Below are 23,764 nucleotides of genomic sequence, written 5' to 3'. Positions count from 1 at the left end.
ACTCATCTCCTTCGGCTCCCAAATTTGACCAAGAAGTTAGCCGAATGGACTTGACAAAAATGTTTGTAGCCATGGAACTTCCGTTTCAAAAGGTAGAGCATCCATATTTACATAGGTTTATTTATGGCTTACAACCAAAATTTAAGTTCCCATCATGCAATACACTAGCACGTGATATTTTGAAGAATTGGGACGTGGAGAAAGCGAAGACGAAGACTATTTTGTCACAAAATTCTCGCCGAGTTTGTATCACTACAGACACATGGACATCTACCCAAGACTCTAATTACATGTGTCTCACAGGGCATTACATTGATAACAATTGGAAGCTACAAAAAATATTTTGAATTTTACTCAAGAAACAAACTACACAGGAGAGATTATGGCCAAAACAGTTAAGAAGTGCTTAAATGGTTGGGAACTAAATTGTGTGCTTAGTGTTACCGTGGACAATGCATCTTCAAATGACGTTGGAATTCAACATCTCAAAAGATGGCTTCACTCTCAGAATGGCATAGTTTTGAATGGAGAATATCTTCATACACGTTGTTGTGCCCTCATATTAAACCTTATTGTAAAGGATGAGATGAAAGAAGTTGATGATTCTATTGTAAGAATTCGTGCAGCGGTGAGGTATGTGAGGCGTACTCCTTCGAGGTTTCAGAGATTTAAGAAATGTATTGATCATGAAACAATTGGATATAAAGGTTATGTTGGGAGAGATTGTGAGACTTGGTGGAACTCAACATATCTAATGTTAAAGGGTGCATTAAAACATAATAAGACCTTTACAGAGTTAGAATTCAGAGATCGGAAATATTTTAATGAAATGAGTAAGGACAAAGGAGTGCCTAGACCGGAAGATTGGGAGCATGTTGAGTTAATCCTTCCATTTCTACAGATATTTCATGAAGCTACAAAGCGTATTTCAAGATCTTCTTATGTGACAAGCAACATGTATATGCTTGAGGTTTTTGGTGTTGGAAGAAGCATTCTGAACATGTGTAATTCGGAAGATCAAAAGGTAAGGTCAATGGCTATAAAGATGAAGGCAAAGTACAATAAATATTGGGGAAAACCTGACCACCTTAACATGTTGTTATTGATTGCAATGGTATTAGACCCTAGATGTAAATTGAAGCTTGTGGTATGGATGGCAGCTAGGATTTATGATACTAGTGATGCAGAATATTTGAAAACCAAGTTGGGTTCATATTGCCCCTATTCAATCAGCTGGGAACCCGAATGGATGAGAGCGACGGCTGTCAGACTTTCAGGGTAAACAGGGATTGAATACCAAGAACCGTAGAATTTGCACAATACAGGGATCCACCAATGGAAACGTCCACTGGGGTTTGATATTTATTACTGGGTAATTTTTGGTTTTTTTTTTTTTTTTTTTTTTTTCAGAGGATACGACCACATCCAGACATCACAGCGACGATGAATGGGAATAGAAATCACAACTAGATGCCAACGGACAACTAGGAAAAACTCAACGTTTACCGAGACCAACGGAGAGGTAACTAGACATTAATGAATGACTGGAAGAGATACAACCATACGTCAACGGACGAAATGGGAAAAAACTCAGCGTTTACCAAGACCAACGGAGAGGTAACCAGACATTAATGAATGACTGGAGGAGATACAACCATACGTCAACGGACGAAATGGGAAAAACTCAACGTTTACCGGAACCAACGGAGAGGAGGATACTTCACTCGGGAAGGAGGACGACGTTACGAACATCAAAAGATGATGTTTACAGACATCAAAAGAAGACCAGACACTTACGCATGACTGGGAAATCACCGAAAGATGGTGTTTACCGACACCAAAGAAGACCAGACACTTACTCATGACTGGGAAATCACCGAAAGATGGTGTTTACCGACACCAAAGAAACAACACACGCGGGTGCTGACAGGATACCGACATCTACATGTGTCAAGGCAAGGCTACACACTTGCAGGGGGATCTCACTGGGGATCAAGGTCACGACAGCGAGCAGACAGGAAGGAACACCAAGAATACCGAGTTGTAGGTATGAAACGGGTGACCGACCAAAGCGTGAATTGGTTTGTGTTCCAAAACACTCATCATCCTGAAGAGAGCAAAGGCAAACTTGTTAAAGGATGGACATTCAATTCCGAACAAAGGAATACAAATCTTACTCAACTGGGGAGGACGACTTCGACCCAAGAGCGCATGAGATATATTATCTATAGCCGTCAAAACGTAGATAATATACTCGCATGGAAGATTATCCATAACCGGGTTGGAGGTTGTTAGATGGATAGATCGACCGACATCATCCTGAAGAGAGCGAAAGCAAACTTGTTAAAGGATGGGCATTCGATTCCGAACAAAGGAATACGAATCTTACTCAACTGGGGAGGACGACTTCGACCCAAGAGCGCATGAGATATATTATCTATAGCCGTCAAAACGTAGATAATATACTCGCATGGAAGATTATCCATAACCGGGTTGGAGGTTGTTAGATGGATAGATCGACCGACATCATCCTGAAGAGAGCGAAAGCAAACTTGTTAAAGGATGGGCATTCGATTCCGAACAAAGGAATACGAATCGTACTCTGCTGGAGAAAACAATCAAAAGACTGACCAGAGAGTGCATGAGACATATTATCTATAGCCGTCAGAACGTAGATAATACACTCGCAAGGAAGATTATCCATAATCGGGTTGGTTGTTAAATGGATAAACGACCGACATCATCCTGAAGAGAGCGAAAGCAAACTTGTTAAAGGATGGACATCCGATTCCGAACAAAGGAATACGAATCTTACTCTGCTGGAGAAAACAATCAAAAGACTGACCAGAGAGTGCATGAGACATATTATCTATAGCCGTCAGAACGTAGATAATACACTCGCAAGGAAGATTATCCATAACCGGGTTGGAGGTTGTTAGATGGATAGATCGACCGACATCATCCTGAAGAGAGCGAAAGCAAACTTGTTAAAGGATGGACATCCGATTCCGAACAAAGGAATACGAATCTTACTCTGCTGGAGAAAACAATCAAAAGACTGACCAGAGAGTGCATGAGACATATTATCTATAGCCGTCAGAACGTAGATAATACACTCGCAAGGAAGATTATCCATAACCGGGTTGGAGGTTGTTAGATGGATAGATCGACCGACAAGAAAGGCATCGGGGTACCAAGACTAGGTATGCAAAGATGACCAATCAAAAGAGGATAAAATTGCTTACTCGGAGCAAGTATCGAAAAGGAAGGGGAAGACCCACTGGGGACAATACTGCTTGATCAAGGCAAGTATCCAGAGGGGAAAAGAATATCAATACCGAAGACTGGGCACTGATAACTGCAAAGAGGGGATTACATCTACCGGTTTGTAGGGTGAAAACCACGGAAAGGTAACCGTCATCACTAGGATGAGCACAAGGGTCGACTCCACAACAGGGAGAGCAGAGGATTCACATCTACCGGTTAGTAGGTAGAAGACCACCAAGATAGGACTTACAACTGCTGGTTTGTAGGCAGAGGCCAACACAATCTGCTGAGGATAAGATGAATGAGTGCCGGTTAGTGAGTCACTATTCATTTATGCCCCATGGAGGCACAAGAGACAGTTACAAGGAAGCCAGTTTAGGATCGATCCAAAAAGGCAAACTGAATCAAGACTCATCCTAATGAGGAAAGAACTCAATAGGGAAAACCCATCCCGTTATATGTAGGGAGGGAATGGAAACAACCGTCATCCACGAGGATGTATCTCAGTGGGGAAATGACAGGAAAGGATAGACACTTTCTGCTTAAGGGATTGGCTCTACATGGAGAGATCAGACACACCCATATCTGCTAGAGAGGATCTACTAGAGGGATCTGTATCAACAAATAGCAGGAGACAACCATCAACAGATACACGGCAACAGCTGCATCATGAGTATCCGAATGCTATGATTATGCATGTATGCATTATGCATGATGAATGTATGATGAATGCTGACAAACAGACATGTAAGCACACAGGCCCAGGAATCAACCACCCGGTACTACTCTTCTTCCATAGGGAAGGCCAAAAGCACCAGAGAGCAAACGCGATCTGCTGGAAACCGGGATATCAGGGAACAACACCATCCTGCGGGGAGAGGAGAAGACCGCTCTGCTGGAGAGACGAACGCTAACGTCTTCAGTAAACACTCTGCTTGGGGAACTGCCCCACAAAATATTTCAAAAGCAACCTTGCTGGGAATGCCCCACGGTAGGGCTCAAACAAACCTATACTGGAGATGCCCCACAGTAGGGCTAACAGGGACTTGGAGGAAGAATGTTATACTGCCGGGAACATGAAGATAAACAACTTCAACCAACACTGCACTGAGCAACCTTGCTGAGGAGAAACCAAAAGAGGTTCGACAGGAGAAAGATAAAGTTATGCTCGAAATACGAACAAATGTCTTACCTGTTGGTAATCATACCACCCTCGGGAGAGCACTGCGGATCTCCTAAGTATCCTTCCATAATCGTGAATGTTCACTTTGTTTAAGAACAATTTTTGAAAAATTTGTTTATTTTGAAAACAATGATACTTTATCAATTAAAAAAACATGCAAAACATTTGTTGAGTTGAAACAAATAAGAGTGCAAATAATTGGATAAAAGCTCAAATTGATGTGATGGAATGGTAGTCTGCAAAGGGCAGGACTCCATAGATCTGTACAAGTTTGAAATCAGTGATATATATTGGAGAAGGCTACATTGAACATAATGACCTTTACTCTACCATTCCGAATTTTCGATGTATCCGAAGCTTCAGTCGATGACGAATCGAGAATCCCTGGCGGATGACAGATGTAGAACACAGTCTTGTCAGGATGCAGTTACTTGCCAAATCCCTAATTTTCGCCTAAATTGCTCCAGTGTGAGGTGATCAATCCAGCGGGATGCAAATTCTTTTTTAATGTCTCTAACTTTTGCCTGGATCGCCCTTTCGGGTTTTCAATCCACCGAGACGCTCCTTTTTGCCTAAGTCGCCCTTTGGGGTGTTCGACTTAGCGAGCTATTCTGCTTTTTTTCTTTTAGGCGAAGTATTTCTTGACTGCATCGGAATTCACAGGACGAGTGAACTTCTCCATCCATTGTTATAAGTGTCAAAACATTTCCTGAAAAGGCTCTCTTGACAACATATGGACATTCATAGATTGGGGGTTCACTTGTCCCTGGAATCGGGCACGAAAGACAAGACTTTCTCGAGCACAAGGTCACCTTCTCGGAACACACGAGGCTTGACCTTCTTCTCGAATGCTTTTTCACTCTCTGCTGATATGACTGACCATGACACCTGGCAGTTGATCTCTTCCTTTCGATTGGATTCACCTAGTCGTAGTGACTCTGAATCCATTCAGCATCAGTCAGCTTGGGACGTCGAGGGTGCTTTTTTCTTTTGTTTCTTTCTTTCTTTTTCTTTTTTATTCCTTTGATTTGAATCTCTTTTGATTTTGATTTTTTTTATATTTTGCACCCTCCTCTTTCTCTTTTTTTTCTCTTTTTTTTCTTCTCTTTTTTTTTTGATAATGCCCCAGTTGGTTGTTCTGCTGATTCTCGAGATGCAGCCGAATGATCTTCTTTTCTTGCTCAAGAAGTCGGGAAATCTCGTCAGGAATTCCTTCAACATCATCTTCTTCCGCTTCGAATACAGGAAATTCAAAATTGGGAGATGACGTCTGATCACTATGTTCAATGGGTTTGCGAATCAACCTGCATAATGATTTTGAGTATAAAAAGCACTTTGAAAATCAAACAAGACAATCGTTATGCAGATGAAAAGATTGCTTTTATTCTTGTTTTTAGGGTTTTTTGTGATCACCAATTTCATGCAAAAAGCGAAAAGGGAAAACAAATGGACAAACAAATGTTTAACATGAATTTATTTGAATGAAAATATCATTGCACAAAATGTTGCCAACAATGTCATCACTTCTCCTTTTGGCATGGGAGAAGGGTTTTTAAACAAAGTGATTATTACTCTGACTTATGAACAACGGTAGGAAAGCCCACAGTGACCCAATTGTGATAGATCCCCCCGGGGATGACAACTGTCAGTATCTCTTGCATCAGCAGCTTCTGTTTTCTGAACAACCCTTCTGAAGAAAAGTCGGCGCCAACCCAGGACTTGTTATCTTCAAGCTTGATTATCACGGGGACCCAAGTCTTCAAAGTTCAGAATACCTGACCTCACGAGGTCTTGAACCTTCATCTTCAACTGAAAGCAACTATCCACGTCATGACCAGGAGCACCTGAATGATACACACAATGCTGCTCAGGCCTATACCACCACCGAGGGTTGACGGGTATAGCCGGCGGGTCTCTGGGAGTAATCAAGTTCCGTTCTATCAAAGAGGGATACAATTCTGAGTACGACATAGGGATCGGGTCAAAAATGATCCTCTTCCTCTCCTTACCCGTATTGGCTTGATTATCATAGGGAGGCTGGTAAGCCTGCTGTTGAGGACGATGCTGCTGATGTTGATACTGCTGAGTTGGTCTTCTCTGTTGCTGTGGAGTTTGAGTTGCTGGGATAGTCACAGCAGCGACCTGACGATATAATCCTCTGTTCGCACTCCTTCGACGGTGCACAACATTTATTTCATTCTCTCCCCTTTTGGGTGCCCCAGAGAATGGCTTCTTAGAACTTGAAGAGTTTGAAAAGCCAGGATCTTGAATCTTTCCTGCTTTGATAAGGCTCTCAGTCCTTTCCCCACAGACAACAACATCAGAAAAGCTACTGAACGGGCAACTTCCCATGCGGTCCATGAACACACCTTGCAAGGTTCCAATGAACATGTCAGTCAGCTCTCTCTCCAGCATAGGAGGTTGCACTCTAGCGGCTAGCTCACGCCACCTCTGGGCGTACTCTTTGAAGCTTTCCTTGGATTTCGGACACAAACTCTGCAGTTGAGTTCGGCTCGGCGCCATGTCCATGTTGTGCTTGTACTGCCTCAGAAAGGCTTCACCCAGATCTTTCCAGCTTCTGACTGATTCTTTCTTCAGATCCATGTACCAGTCCAAAGACGCTCCAGACAAACTGTCTTGGAAAAAGTACATCCACATCTTTTCATCATCAGTATATGCTGAGATCTTTCTATAGTAAGCCTGCACATGGGTGCGAGGACAGGAGGTACCGTTGTACTTTTCGAATGAGGGTGCTTTGAACTTGTACGGGATTCTCAAATCCTCTACCAGCCCCATATTTGTAACATCAAATCCGAGGGAGTTTTAACATTCCATAGCTCTGACTTTCTCAGCAAGGGCATCAACCTTACGATCCCTATCCTCAACTCTGGCCACTTCATCATCCTCACTCAGCAACGTGAACATGTCCTCTTGTCGGTCGACAATCGGAGCTGGATGACGAATCGGAGCCCGGGTAGCTCTGACATTGGCCTCTGCAGCAAGAGGCTGTCCATTGATTCTTATTCCTCTCAATTCATCCCCGACAGCGTAGTCGTTAGTGGGAGCAGCAACATTGATAGTCTCATGAGCGGGTGCAGCAACAGGCGAAGCACGGTTGGAAGTCTAAAGTACAGTCTCTTGTCTCTGAACCAGGGCTCGGAGCTCTTCCTGACCCTGCGCAACCCCTTGCATCATAGTCATGAACTGGGCCATGTTCGCCCTCATCTCAGCCAACTCGGTCTGAACTTGATCCATGCTTTTTTGATGGTTGAGTCTGGTACAATACCGGTGCGGTCTCTGATCAGCTACCCTGCCTGACACAGGAACCAGAATGAGAAGTCTTGTCCCCAAACATGTCTGTAATGCAAGGATCACATGTGCATGATATGCGTATGATGCGGATGCTATTTTATCATGAATGATCCTGAAGAGGATATGCGTATGCGAGTTAACTTTTTTCATGCATTATTATTTTTTTGGGAAAATAAACATGCTATGATGCAAATGATGGAGCCAAGACTGGCAGGCTGTGCGTCTCAGAACACCGGATCGGAGCTTTGGCTTGAACTCGGAGTCACAATTCATCTGAAACCCAAATTCAATCTGATCAACTGGCATCCGAACCCATATCTGGAGAACTGAGTCACCATCTAGTCACCAACCGGTCACCATCAGTACTTGTTAAAATGATCAAACCCTCCCCACTCACGGGTGTCGTCTAGGCCAGGGTAAGGTCGAAAGAAACACAGCATAAATAACCTTTCGCAGAATATCATCATATACACACCCGAAGTATGCAACAATAATATCCCACCAGGGTCTGAACTGCTCGTGATATCAAGGTTCTGCTAAGTGGCGCAATACCACCCGCTTCCCATGAATCACTCTATTCCTAAGTATCCTAGATTGCACTCATAGCCTGGGTATTAGGCCTTTTACCTCGAGTAACTCCCACCCCAAACAAAGAGAACACAGCACAACCAGCAGATGAATATGAATGAATGCAAACATTAATGCAAACAATAAATGCAAACGGTAAATGCACATATATACAAATGAATGCAATAGATAACAGCACAAAGCAACCAAAACCCTAACCTAGAGAACGCTAGGAGAGACTCGCTTAGGGAAAATGGACCAGCATAGGTCAACTTCTCTAAATCCCCAGCAGAGTCGCCAGCTGTCGCATTACGCGAAAAACCGGCGGGAAAACAAGAACAACAGAGCCGCCACCGTGCGTTATTTATCCCAAAAGAGGGAAAGGAAACGCTTAGAGTAAACCTGGAAAGAACATGGTCTCGCGACCAAAGAGAATGGGATCGGGAGTCGGTTATGCGAAGGGAAGGTATTAGCACCCCTACGCATCCGTCGTACTCGACGGGATCCACGCACTATAGGAAGGGAAATGGTTGCTGAAACACTGCTCAAATAAACATCTACACAGGCTGAAAGAGACACAAGAAAACAGACCAGACTGACTCGGCAGGATATCGCATCCTGGGCCTACTTAGTCTATCAGACATAGACATCAGAGTCTAAGTAGTTCGGACTGGGGGAACGACACATGCTCGCTAGGATGTCGCATCCTATGCATACGTATCTCCTTGGACGAAGGAGAATCAGAGCATCCGTAGCTCGGCTAAGACGCACCAGACAAACACAGGCAAAGGCAAACGTGGAGCCCGAATGCCAATCACTGGGCTTACATCAGCATCCGAACCAAACACACACAAAGAGTAAACGTGGAGCCCGAATGCCAATCACTGGACTTACATCAGCATCCGAACCGAACACACACAAAGAGTAAACGTGGAGCCCGAATGCCAATCACTGGACTTACATCAGCATCCGAACCGAACACACACAAAGAGTGTGGAGACACAAAGGTTAAAAAGAAAAGAAAAGGCGCCCGGAGAGATCAGCTCAATCTCCTACCTACGTACCTCATCTGGTATGAGGATCAGGGCGACGTAGTTTCCCTACGGAGGGACACAGGACTAGCCTAACCAGATAACAAAGGGAGACACAACTAGGGAGACTACGACTCGAGCCTAGATGTTATCATGCAAAATCATCCCTAAGTTAAGGTTTCTAGCTAACTTGCACAGGAAGCAAGCCTATCCTAAACATGACTTGCACAGGAAGCAAGCCACACCAAACTTAACTTGCACAGGAAGCAAGCTAAACTAAACCTAACTTGCACAGGAAGCAAGCTAAAGCAAACACACAAGCACAAGTAGCACACACTATATGCAAGCAATGGGCTCAATCAAGGTTAGGTTTTAGTCGAGGGGTCATGTCAACCTCGACAAACAAACCACTGGAACTGGGTAGTGTTAGCTCTTAACCTTGCCATTGAGGGGCTAAGGTGAAGCAGATGAAAGGTGAGTGAAGATAAGACTTCACAGCTCTTATCCCTGGCCTGGGAGAGCTTAAGACAAGAATGTGTGGGTTCAGAAAGTGGGAACCCTTCTACACATTTGATACTGACTCAACTGTACAATTGTACAAGATCTTGGGTTTGCATCTGCAATGCATCAACACAGTGCCTCTTAAGGAGGACTTCAGACAGTTGCCTGGCCAAGTAACAGGTCAGGTCTTCCAGACTACATGAAGATAAGAAGTTATACCTCAATGCAAATTGCTATTAAGCAAAGGAAAGCAAAGTTCTCAAAGAACTATAAGCAACTAAAGGTACCTGAAACCAGTCAGACAACATCAGTATACAATTCAAAGTTAAATCAAAATGAGATAGAGATCAACAGTCAACACAATCAGTTAAATGTGCTATGCACAAAGCTCAAAGCATGTGAACCAAGCAACCTACAAAACAAAAAAGTTAGTCATGATAATCAATCAAGCTCGATCAATTTGTATTGATCTCTTTGGGTATTTGTTTCCTGACCTGAAACAACAAACTTAAACATGAGCCACATGACCACTAGGACAAGCCTAGGGTCAAAAAGAGATAAGAAAGTCAAAACAGCAAGTGACAAGTGTCCAAAATCAAGTTCAAACAATCAAGAAGCAAACCCAAGTGGTTCCATGATCATATCATTCATCATCATCATTTCATGAGCAAATTAGGTCAAAGCATGGCATATAGAAGCTCAAAGAAGTCAACAGAATGATTCAACTCAAAACCAATCATAAACATTTCAAAAAATTCTCAAATAATTCATGATCAAACATCATCCATAACATGATAAGCATACCAAATTTCAGCTCATTTGGATAAAGGGAAGTTGGTCAATGAAAATCAGAAAGTCAAAGCAAGTTCAAACAAGCTCAAAGAAGTCAACCAAACATGCACCAACTTCAATAAATCATAAATCAGTGACAACATATGAGAAATGAATGGGACTAAAACCATGATAAACCTTAAGATGTCTACAAATCACATGTCAAGTTTCAAGTCCATCCATTTAAGCATGAGGATTTCACAAATCAAATGAGAACATGTGTCACAAAAAGTCAACATTTTGGTCAAACAGGGGAGAAATTATCAATCAAATAGAAAATGCATTCCAAAATTCCAAAAAAATTCACACACATTTTCAACATCCATAAGCATGTTCATGCAAAAAATCAGACCATTTTGAGTTCATTAGGTAAGGTAATTAAAATCATGAAGTTGGACATCAATGGTGTGACACAAATTGTCACACCCCTATTCAAAAAATCATAACTCCACAACCAGCAATGATAAATTCACAAACTCTACACCAAAATCACCATAAACATGTCTAGTTTGAGCACAAAAAATTTGGGAAGCATTGGATAATGTATCATCATTTCACAATCAATTTGGTGAGACATGCACAAAATGGACAACATGAACAAACCCTAGCACCTTTTAAAATTCATACGTGCAAAAAATCTGGAAAAAATATCATAAAAAACTAGAGGTCAAGAGGATCAATCCACAATAAATCCCATGAAATTTGGATAAAAATTGAGCAACTTATGATTTTTTTAAAGATACCATGTCAAGATGAAATAAAAATTGAAATGAAAAATGATTTAATTAAAATAATAGAACGGGAGTGGCATTTCTGTAAATAAGCGTTCATGTTAATGAAACGCTGCGTTGCGGATAGAAGCGTGTCACACGCTTAATGGTCATATGGCCCAGAAACTTGGAAAATGCATGCATGGCTCGGTTTCAAGATTAAACACGATCTGGGCTTCATCTTCCTAGGGTTTTAATGCAACAGTACGTGTTCTTCATCATGAAGAACAAAATTCCCAGAAATGGGAAGCAAGCATACCAATCAAACCGTCTCATCATGGACAAACATAATTTAACCCTATTTTCCATTAAATCGAGCTAAACAGTATGAACCAAGCAAAAACATATTGGAATGTCAAACTTCATGACAACATAACTCTCAAAATACTCAACCATTTCTCAAACTACAAACACCAATGAACTCAGCATGGAAGGACCTTCCTAAAGCATATCATAATTTTGAAAATGGTGAGGTTCGAGTTCTTACCAAATTTTGAAGAGCTGTGTCGATTTGTGGTTCTTTGGCCTGGATTAGTAGAAACAGATGCACATGAAGGTTTGTACTGGTGAATGGATGATGAATCTTAGCTCAGCAACCTTTGGAACAGCTCCAATCCAGATCTTCCATGGATGAAGCTCAATAAAACAGTGCTGGCAAATGGTGCTGCAGTTGTGGAATGATGCTTCCAAATGCTCCAACAATGATGGTAGGTGAAGAAGCAACCAACAGGGCACGAGTTCCCTTGAGAATTTTTCAGAAAAGTTCAAGTGTAGAAAATGAGAATTTTTGAGAGAATGAGATTTTTGATCTGGTGTGGCAAAGTGTGCTAGGGCTTTTCAGCAGAAAAAGAAATATATGTAGTCTGTTTAATGAAGCTTAAGTGTGGTTAGTGTAATGGTCAGTGGAATTGACTTAATTGAAGTGTTTTTTACCAATTTGCTAAAAACCAACACAAGTTGTATGGGGTGCATGCATATGCACGAATTTGGGCTTCAAACATACCCCAAACATGATTTTTGAGCTTTAGCAATTGGTACAAAGCATTGGAAAGGCTTAATTTGAAAACTCATTTTTTTACCTCACTCTTTTTTAATTCAAGTCACTTGAAAAAAAGGCCATTTTGATTGGTAGGTTTTTGGTGAATTGTGATGAAAGATTTGGATAGAGCACATCAAATATGACTTGTAGCAAAAAACCCCACCCAAATTGGCCAAATGGTTTGGAAGATATGCCACTTTGAAGTTCAAAAAATCTTGAGAATGATTTGATCATAACTTGCCAACCATAAATGATAAATGAGTGTTATTTGACTTTTTAGAAAGGTGAGAGCAAGATATTCAACTTTCATGTTGGGCAAAAATTCATTTGAAGCTTGTATGATGAAGTAATTTTGAGGAGCAAGACTTTCCATTTTTGGCAAATTCCAATTACAGGTCAACTTTCTATTTTTGGAAATTTCTTGTTTGACTTCAAATTCTTCAATGTGGATGTTTGACATGTTATATGAGGCTTATATGGACATGAATGAGACCTCTCAAACCAATTCCCACCATCAAATCACTGATTAAATGCACAGTTGACCACAGTTGAATTTGCTAGGGTTTTGGTTGACTGAACCATAACTGATGACTTCTGAGCAATCAAACCTTGACCAAAACACTTCAAAAGGACCCCCAGGTCATGTGAACATGTTGAACCAACCCTAGGGCTTTGGCTCAATGAAAATTGCACTTGCTTGCTTGACTGACTGATCTCCTGACCAGTTTGACCTGATCTTGTCTGATGGGCCTGCACTTGAGCAAAGGGACAATGCAATGTTATGCAGTGGACTATGTTAATGCTATGACCTAATATGAGAATGTATGTACAAAAGGTAGGGTGCAAATTTGAGGTGCTACACATATTTGAAGTCTATTTTTGATGAATACTCTGGTAGGGCAGTGTCTCGTCTAGGTAGTTCAGTTAATCTATCAGGTGGTTTTAATGCAGTTAATGATCCGTACCATTGTGTTGAATTCTACCAATCAGATGAGTGCAGCACATCAGAGATAGAATTACAGAAGTATATTCAAGAAGAAGTAGAAAATCGTCCTCCAAATTTTGATGTGCTAGAGTGGTGGAAGGTGAATTCAAGCCGATATCCAATACTTGCAAGCATTGCAAGAGAGGTTTTAGCCATACCGATATCCAGTGTAGCCTTTGAATCAGCTTTCAGTACCGGAGGAAGAATCCTTGATGCATATCGTTGTTCTTTAACATCGGCTAGTGTGGAAGCACTTATGTGTACTGAAGATTGGCTCAAAGGAGTAGTTCCATCTTTCCTTAGTAGTGAGGATCTCGATAATATTGATCGAATTGAGGATTGTAAGATGTCAAAAGATATAAAAACTAGTGTCTTATTACTTTATTGTTACATGTTAAATTTTCATTCTTTTCTTTGCAGAACTATATTCTGCGCCAGATGCGGGAAGTTGCTCATCCTTTGTGTCAGTTGTTGATGATTGAGGGTAAGATATACTGACCATTAGTTTCCTAGTCTCCCCAACCAATTTTACACTTACATCCATGGATCCTGCTCCTTTGAAGTGAGAAACTCACTTTAAAGTGTAAAGTGTGCATTATCAACCATTGATTATTAACAAATTAAAAGCGGATATTGTGAGTATATCATAACAAATCATATGTTTTTTTTAAATAACAACCATTGCTCTTTCACTTGACTCACTTTAGAGAAGCTAGATTCTAGATCCCTGCATCTTTAACTAGACAAAACAAAGCAAGAACAAAAGGAAATGAAGAAGTGTTGTGCTATCTTCATATGATTTTTTTCACTTGATATATTCTTTTAATAATCTAGTCCTTCATTCTTCTGCAGGATCTTGCGCCCGAGCGTGCTGTTGCTGATTTTGTTCTTTGTAATTTGGTGCTTCATTTGGTGATCATGAACTTCCTTGGCTAAATTGGTTTGGTGCAGTTTTGTTATTTCCAAGAGAACCCTCGGTTGATAAAGATCAATAGTATTACATGAGTTTTATGAAACAGTATTTAAAGACAGTCACTGAGATTTAGCAAATTAATGTAGTTTCTTGTTGAGATGCTAGATATTTTTCTCTTTTAAACTATGTTATTATTGATGAATTACAGTTTTTTCACATGAATATCTAATCCTCGTTACTACTCCAAAAACTAAGTTTATGTTTGTGGGTGAATTTGGCGTAATCCTCATTACTACTCCAAAAACTAAGTTTATGTTTGTGGGTGAATTTGGCAAAATTACAGAGATGTTTTTTAATAAATTTTAGAGGGTAGCTTTTGTCAAAATTACTTGGCACACTATAATTTTGCCAAATTCATTACCAATACAAAAAATATTTTTTATTGAGTTGAAGTTTAAGGTAAAATAATTTATCATCGGACATATTCATGTGAAAAAGAATTGAACATGTCTGTGTAAAATTTATTTTTGGATGCAAAAATTACAAATTGCTTTAGTTTTTCTTTTGACACATACAAATTACTTTAGTTAGAATTAATATTAGATTCAAAGTCAATTCTAATTGAAAAATTCTAAATATATCAAGATCAATGTTTCTATATTAAGACTTATGAATCCAAATACGTACCAAGATTTCTAATTCGGAGTATATACTAAAACTGATACAATAACACCTTTTTATTTTTGATTCTTTTTGTAATCACAAGTTTATGTAGTGTTTTTAAATGTGAAGTCAAATCTTCTGATATGATATAAATGCATAGCAGAAAAAGTTGTCGGCTGTGGCATTCGCTGTGATGAATATGAATTCAATTTTTTTAAAAACAAAAAAGAAACAGTTTTTAAAAAATCCATATTTGAATTCAATTTTTAAATTCAATTTTATTATAAAAATAAAAAAGAAACAGTTTTTTTAAATATATAAAAAAACCAGTTTGGAATTTGGTGAAAAAATTAATCCAATTTTTTAAAAAATTGGTTTTAAACTGGTTTAAAATTATGAACCGGTTCTGAATTGGTTTTAAACCGAATTGAATTGATTAAACAGATTAATCACTTTTTCTAAAGTGGTTTTTAAAAATTGCATTGAACCATTAAGGTTCGGTTCAATTCAATTTATGAACCACGAACACCCCTACTTGTCATAATTGATAAGTTGATCCAAAGAATTTTAGTACTTCTCATGTTGTGAAGTTCCTTGACTTCATCTTCAATTGTCCTAAAAATAAATAAAAGGTTGTCGTCAGCAAAGAAAAGATGAGAGATGCTCGGGGCATTTTTGGCTATGACCAAACCTTTAATAGTACCCCTGTTTTAATTGTTAATGAATAAACTAGAGAGAATTTCAACATATTAGACAATGAGATCCCCTATCTCCTTATCCATTTAAAAATTGTTAATAATTTTTTAAAAGGACTCAACTTTTACACATAAAATTAAATCAATAATATATTTTTTTAATTGATATTTTTAAATGATTTAATAAAGAGATTTAATTAGATTTTCTCTTAAATATAATTTAATGTGATATTCAAAATGGTTTATTAAAGAGATTTAATTAAATCTTTTCTTAAACACAAGGATTTATTTCAAAGTTATTAGACTAGAAAACCCTATAATTAAGCGACGCTTTGTGTTTTCTTTATATACTTCTTCTATCTTAGTCTTTACTAGTTCACCCTATTCACCGCTTAAAAAAATGTATTTCTTAAAATAATATATATTTTAAAAAATAAACTCAAAAACGAACCAAATCTTAACAATATATTTTGACAATTTTAATTAAATCTAATTTATTTGAATATGTATTGAAATTTGAGCCTTAAATATAGGACTTGTGTTTACCCAGTCTTTTTAAATTATATCGTCATACATATATACTTAACATGTATATTTAACCTTAATACTTTTAAGCTAGAAAGTAGAAAACCCTAATACTTAAGAGATTCTTTGTGGTTTCTTTATATGCTTCTATCTCACTCTTTCATATCTCTCACTCTCCACCGTTTACGCACAACAGTTTCTTATTTCTCCAAACTCCGAAACCCTGCTATTGCGTCGTCATCATGACGAAATCTTCTTCATCTCCTTCATCTCATAAACTCAGAAACAACAACAAGGATAAACAGCAATGGTCTTTTGAATATGATGAGAAACGACGGCATGTTTACAAATGTGAGTTTTGTGACAAAGTATTCACCACAGGCCAAGCACTCGGCGGTCACAAGACTTGTCATCGCTCCAACAAACAACAGATACATGGTGATAAGGCTCACAAAACTATCAAGATCACTTTCTCTTTATCTTGTTCTCCAAGTTATCATAATAATAATGATGCCAAACAGAAAAGACATTCATGGACTAGGGTTTTCAAGAGTACCGTTCATCATCCACCTGCTGCATTGGAACCTTGTCAACAAGAAGAGTTACCAGCTGTTGACTTGTTAAGTTTGTTGCCACCAAGATCATATAATACCAAGAAAAGGAGCCGGAGATATCTTATTCATCATGGACTTGCTAATAATCCTACTGCTCCAATACCCTTGTTGGATACGTCTCGCGAATCGGTTGCAAATCTTGATGCAAATTATCGTGAGTGTAAAAGAATGAAACTCTCAAACAATGTGAATGATACTGAGATGATGCAGAAACAACATGTGCTGCCATCAAATGATCGTATTGATGAAACAGTAGTGAGTGAAGGTGAAACAGAGATAGAATCACATCGTGAATTGGGGCAAAGAGTTGTTCGTGACTTCGATTTGAACGAGCTCCCGACTAATGATGTTGAAACAGAATGACTGGATATTCAGTTTGTTATTTTCAGATGTTTAGGTTGAAAAAAGAGAATGAGTTATATTCTACCGTCATGTAACTTGATGACAAGATATATGTATGTTTTAGATTTATTTTAGCCTTATTATTTTAAATTTTCATCTTTTGCTTTTGGTTTAATCTTGAAATTTTGTTTGTGGGAAACTATAAACAGGTTATTTGCACTAAAAATAGGATGGTGTTGAGAGTATGAAAATTGGTGAAAGAATGTCCAGTGGTGATTTTGTTGTGAAGAAGAAAGAGTGTCTTTTTTTATGTTATTACTTGAGAGTTAAGTTACCTATCCTATTTAATTATTATGCACTTGAATGAATGTATATGATTTGATGTTATAATAACTAACTAGTTTTGTTTGGAAATTTCAGTCTAAAATATGCTCCTCTTGCTACTTGTGATTTAAATTCAATTCCAACCTTGTTGCTACCTTGTGCTATTTTGCATTGTTTGATTATTGAAAGAGATTTAAGTCTAGTTGGTGGAAAGTGGTTTTTGAAGAGTTATAACATCAACTTTATATTATCTTTATTAAATTATTTATACTTTTGAATGAGTTATACTTCTAATACAGTTTAATTAGTTATAACATCAACTTTATATTATCTTTATTAAATTATTAAATTATGTAAACATTTAAAGTATAAGTTTAAATAATCAACTCACCAATCACCATTCACTCATGATAAAGCCAAAACAAAGTTAGCATTCTCTCAAATAGTTTTTTAAGTCCCTTTACTCATGTCATGTGATTTTTTCTCTATCTCTTGTTGTCTTCCATTGAATAAAAAGGAGTAATCTGTGCACAAGATTATGATATTCTTTTGAGCACATTAAATGAAAGAGATGGTTGAAATCAACTATATACCTTCCTTTTTTTGCTTGATTGAATAGAATATATAGCTTGAGTGATGTAAAAAATGATTGATTCTTTTATAACTGGTTGTTTTTAGGTTCAAGATGTGAAAATCATCCAAATTTGCAGATAGTGAGCAAGGTGCTGAAAATGTGACTCGCCTTGCTTTTCATTAGATTTACTTTGATCTATAATGGTTAACTCCAGTATTGTCAACCACAGGTTACAAAAATAGATTCATTCAAATTTTGCTATGCTAACAATACTTTATGTAAATAGCATTTTATCAGAATATCAATTGCTTCAAGTTCTGTTACTAGAATGTGATATAGTGCCAAATTGCCACAATTTGACAACATTTCACCTTTATTTTACAGTGACATAGGTTATTGGTTACTACATGACACGGAGGCGAAAGTGTTTGAGTTGGAGGCTCAAGAGAGAGTCGTACAAAAAGGCACAATTTTTAAAATTAGTCAGATATGACTATAAGGCACCTTGATTTGAATCACAACTATGGTTTAATTGAATCATGCATGAACCTATCTTTTGGAATTTATTTTTGGTTTTGTTATTTGAATCTGGTTATTGCTAGAATTGAATCACATGATTCAAATCACGATCCTAATCATACATGCCAAATCTATATTTTATCATCTTTATCTAAATCATAATTGTAGGATCTGAGTCAAATCATAATTGTAGCATCTTACTCAAATCAAATTTCTTTTTTTCACCTATTTTTTACGGTATCTCTAACCCATATATAAACCATAGTTGTAAATCATCTTGAATCATGCAAAGGCGGCCGACACATGGAATACGTGCAATAGTTTCTTATTGAAGAAGAAAAGATGATTGGTCAAAGTGACAGAGCAGGGTAGGCGTGATAGGTGCAAGGACGGTGTTGCCTGAAGGAGAATTGCGACCCAAAGCGCAGCGGAAATTAAAATTTTCTCCTTTAGAGATCCTTACGAATGGTCATGATCAGTGATAGAATATTTACCTCTTATGACGGTTGAAACCTTTGGTGAAGATCTCTTCTGACGGTCAAAACCCTTTGATGCAGATCTCTTGTGACGATCAAACCCTTTGATGCAGATCCACTAAACGATCACGAACGTTGAACGATGACAACGTCTCTACTCAGTCCACACGAACGGTTTCCTTCAATCTCAGTGCTAGCTGGTACGAATGAAGGCTTTGAGTAAGAGAGAGAGAGAGTGAAAACGAAAAGAATGCAACCGCAAATTTTTGCTTCTGCACAAGGGTTCTATTTATAGAACCACTTGTGTGGGCTTCAAGCTAAAAGCCCACTTAAGTGTATTTTGGCCCATATCTTATAATATGCCCAAAATCACTTAAGCCCATGGTATCTTACCATATTTCGTATTCTACTCAAGTACACCGTACCTTACGATGTTCCATAACTCACTTAAGGGCACCGTACCTTACGGTATTCCTTAGTTACTCTATCTCTCATTAATCCGTCCTTTGTGTGTGACCCTGTAGGTTTTCGTGACGTTGGCAATTATATTAAATCACGTATTTAACATAATAAACAGTGAGAGGTATCTAGCAACACATCACTGCTACCCAAGACACGAAAATGTCATGTGATCTGACAAAACCATCTGTGATAATAATTATGTGTATAATTACCCTTTTGCCCTTATGTCTATATTGAACACAAGGCATAGACCGTGTCATCCTTGTCCAGTTCAATATTGGGCCCATAGACATTTATCCTGTTATGCAGGATGGGCAAATTCCATCTAGGTCACTCATGTCCCTCAGCATGCTTCGTGGAGTACCCATCAACTGTCTTTATGGTTATCAAGTTACGGACAACGTTGGATCAGCAATAAAGCACTCGACTCCACACCTAGGATCCATAGTGGTTTCAGGTCGAAGAGTGGAATACACTATTATCACCATGAGAATAACTTATGACACTTTGCATAACGTTCTATATAGTATTCTCATAGCGGGTCAATCCGGTATAAATATTACTCCTAATATTCATACCTATGTTTAAGACTTGATAACTCTTTATCCATGATCCATGAGATGTGATCATCAGTCTACAAACATAATAGTCTTAATGCTTTAATGTTATCCCACTTCACACTAAAGCTCGACTACGGATACTTTAGGAATATTGTCCTTATGTTTAATGTGTTCTCATGATTAAGTCACACTTAATACATTAAACGGACTATCTATTCCAGGGACTTTATTAATCAACCATAATAAAGAGAATGCCTTTTATTATTCGATACAAGTACCAAAATGTATTGGCCTCTAGGGCTTACACCAACAATCTCCCACTAGCACTAGAGCCAATCAGGCATACCCCGTATGCCCATTGATCTAGTATGGCCATCATGCTTCTGCTGCGCAAGAGGCTTTGTCAGTGGGTCAACTATATTGTCAAGTGTAGGTACTTTTCATATTTTCACACAACGCCTAAGTATGTGTTTGGATCGTCGGTGAGATCTAGGCTCCTTAGCTTGTGCGATAGCACCATTGTTATCATAATAGAGACCAATGGGACCCACAATGCTAGGGACTATGCCAAGTTCACCAATGAACTCTTTGATCCAAACAACTCCCTATTCTGCATTTGAGGCAGCAATTTACTCGGCCTCGGTTGTAGAATCAACAACTGTATCTTGCTTTGAGCTTTTCAAGCTCACAGCGCCACCATTTCAGCAAAATACATAACCATTGGAATCATTCATATTAAAGCGTCTCAGCACCTTGTCTATGTACTCTGACTTAGGTCAAGCATTTTATGATCTATCTCTATAGATTCTGATTCCTAATATATAGGCTGCTTCACCTAGGTCCTTCATAGATAAGCATTTCCCCACCCAAGACTTTGCCTGTTGCAGGGTAGGGATATCGTTTCCAATAAGTAATATGTCATCTACATATAATACCAGGAATACGATCATGCTCCCACTAACCTTCTTGTAGACACAAGGCTCATCTTCGTTCTTAACAAATCCATACAGTTTCACTGTTTCATCAAAACGAAGATTCCATGAGTAGGTCACAGGCTCATCTTGATCCATGAGTAATACATCACCTAGATCAGATATCCATATATCTCAGGTATGTGACGTATCCTGCCTGACCTACGCTGGTCTTGTTCTACTTGAGCAGGTTGCTCTCACACAACCACTTGTGTTTCCTGCTCTAATTCCTCCATAGGTGTATCGATAATTTGTGATTCTTGAATTTCTTCAAGCTCTACTTTCCTCCCACTGGTTCCTTTGGAAATAAAAAAACATTTTCTAGGAAAACTCCAGTTTGAGCGACAAACACTTTGCCCTCAGAAGGATTGTAGAAGTAATACCTTTTTGTTTCTTTAAGATACCCCACAAATAAGCATTTGTTAGATTTGGGCTCAAGCTTAGTTGAAATTTGTCGTTTCACATAAACCTCGCAACCCCAAATCTTTATGTAAGACATATGTGGTCTCTTACCACTCCATATCTCATATGGTGTCTTATTAACCTTTTGGATGGAACATGGTTAAGTGTGTAAGCTGTTGTCAATAGTGCATGTCCGCAAATGGAGTTTGGAAGATCAACGTGACTCATCATGGATTTAACTCATTAGGTTTCATCCTTTTAGTATTAATGTTATAAGTTGGCATTATGAGATCAAGGACATATAGTCCATTGCTCACTTGTGCAGTAGCATAGAATATATCATTCAAATAAATTGAGCAACAATTGTTCTTTATTATAAATGAAAAACCAAACTTGTCCAAACAAGAAATGGAAATAATATTCCTGCTAATTGCAGATACATAATAACAGTTCTCTAACTGAATTATAAAACCACTAGGTAAAGTTAATAAGATCCTACGGCTAAAGTAGCAACCTTTGCTCCATTGCCAACTCGTAGGTCAACTTCACCTTTTGCCAAATCTCTACTCCCTTTCAGCCCCTGCACATTTGTACAAGTGTGAGAACCGCATCCAGTATCTAATACTCATGATGCATAAGTAGATGAATTAATAACAAAAATACCTGAAGTTGAAGTCTCTACTCCATTCTTCTTATCTTCCAGGTACTTTGGGCAGTTTCTCTTCCAGTGTCCGGTCTTACCGCAATGGAAGCAGGTGCCTTCTTTTGCTATGCCTCCACTAGGCTTCAAAGCAGCAGTGGGTCTGGGATTTGCAACTTCCTTGCCCTTCCCCTTATCACTCTGCTTAGTGGGCCTTTTGTTCTGCCTCTTTCCATTTCCGATCATCAGAATGGACTTCCCTTTTGACTTCAGATTCTGCTCAGCAGTTCTTAACATGGCTAGCAGTTCAGGAAGAGATTTGTCCATATCATTCATATTGAAATTTAGGACAAATTGACTGAAACTATCTGGCAACGATTGCAAGATCAAATCAGTCGCAAGTTCCTTTTCGAGGGGAAAGCCCAATCTCTCAAGGTTTTCCACATACCCAATCATCTTGAGTACATGGGGACCTACAGGGGCTCCCTCTGCTAACTTGCTTTGGAAAAGGGCTTTTGAAACTTCAAACCTCTCATGCCTTGCTTGCTCTTGATAGAGCAACTTCAGGTGTTCGATCATATCGAATGCTGACATGTTCTCATGTTGCTTTTGCAATTCTGAGTTCATGGTAGCCAGCATGAGACAAGCAGTTTCATTGGCATCATCGACATGCTTCTTATAAGCATCTCTTTCTGCCTTAGGTGCAGAACTAGGAGGTTCCTCTTCAGGAACAGGTGTCTCCAAGACATACAGCTTTTTATCATGTTTGAGGACAATCCTCAGGTTTCGGTGCCAATCCAGAAAATTTGTCCCAGACAATTTTTCCTTGTCAAGGATTGATCGCAAGATGTTGTTAGAGGTGTTTGCTGTCTTGGTTATCTACATAAGGATTAAGAAAATATTAGTATCATTGACATATTTAATTAGGCCTTTAATCAAATATGCTCCCACTATTTTACTCAAAACAAATGACCCTCATCATTTGATTCGGAAAATCCCGTTGGAAGATTTTCTAGTGGGTCGAGATCCCTATTTCACTTCGTTCTAAGTCCGCGTAGGCGGATTACACAAAACTAGGTTATTTAGGTAGGAACTCCTTCCAATTGTATCTCATACAACTCTCGAAATTTCAGTTGGGTGAATAACTCCTTATTCCAATCCATCATATGGATCATTCCCAACTCTTGCTTCTAAACATATATAAGAAAATTATAATCAAGTTTGACCCATTGTTTTAGCAGTTGGATATTACAATTATCCCATCGCACCTTACCAATATAGAACATGCACCTCGCTTTGGCGAAACCTACATTATTCGATACTAGTCTTGATGAGTGCTAAAACTTGGAAAGCAAACATATATAATATTCTCATAATTTGTTTAGTTAAGTTTGACCCATTGTCTTAGCAGTTGGATATTACAATTATCCCATCGCACCATACCAATATAAAACATGCACCTCGCTTTGGCGAAACCTACATTATTCGATACTAGTCTTGATGAGTGCTAAAACTTGGAAAGCATAAACTTAATATTTTAGTTTGAGGGAATTGCAATTGTTATGATCTCACCGGCTTGTTTATCATATAACTCGTCT

The 23,764-nt window shown here is 38.7% G+C and overlaps 2 protein-coding genes across 2 annotated transcripts; both read left to right on the top strand.

Moving 5' to 3' along the window:
• The first annotated feature begins 382 nt into the window (after nucleotides 1–382).
• Nucleotides 383–14,765, top strand: LOC127104304 (zinc finger BED domain-containing protein RICESLEEPER 2-like). Its single transcript, XM_051041494.1, has 4 exons — nucleotides 383–1,203; nucleotides 13,400–13,856; nucleotides 13,907–13,970; nucleotides 14,608–14,765. The coding sequence occupies exons 1-4, from the start codon at nucleotides 383–385 to the stop codon at nucleotides 14,763–14,765; spliced, it is 1,500 nt and encodes a 499-aa protein (XP_050897451.1).
• Nucleotides 14,766–16,524: 1,759 nt separating this feature from the next.
• Nucleotides 16,525–17,259, top strand: LOC127104303 (uncharacterized). Its single transcript, XM_051041493.1, has one exon. The coding sequence runs from the start codon at nucleotides 16,525–16,527 to the stop codon at nucleotides 17,257–17,259; it is 735 nt and encodes a 244-aa protein (XP_050897450.1).
• Nucleotides 17,260–23,764: the final 6,505 nt, after the last annotated feature.

Source organism: Lathyrus oleraceus, chromosome 7 (assembly GCF_024323335.1).
Source record: "Lathyrus oleraceus cultivar Zhongwan6 chromosome 7, CAAS_Psat_ZW6_1.0, whole genome shotgun sequence".
Taxonomy (NCBI): domain Eukaryota; kingdom Viridiplantae; phylum Streptophyta; class Magnoliopsida; order Fabales; family Fabaceae; genus Lathyrus; species Lathyrus oleraceus.
Note: the sequence above shows the minus strand (reverse complement) of the source record. Positions and strands in the feature narration are given on the sequence as shown.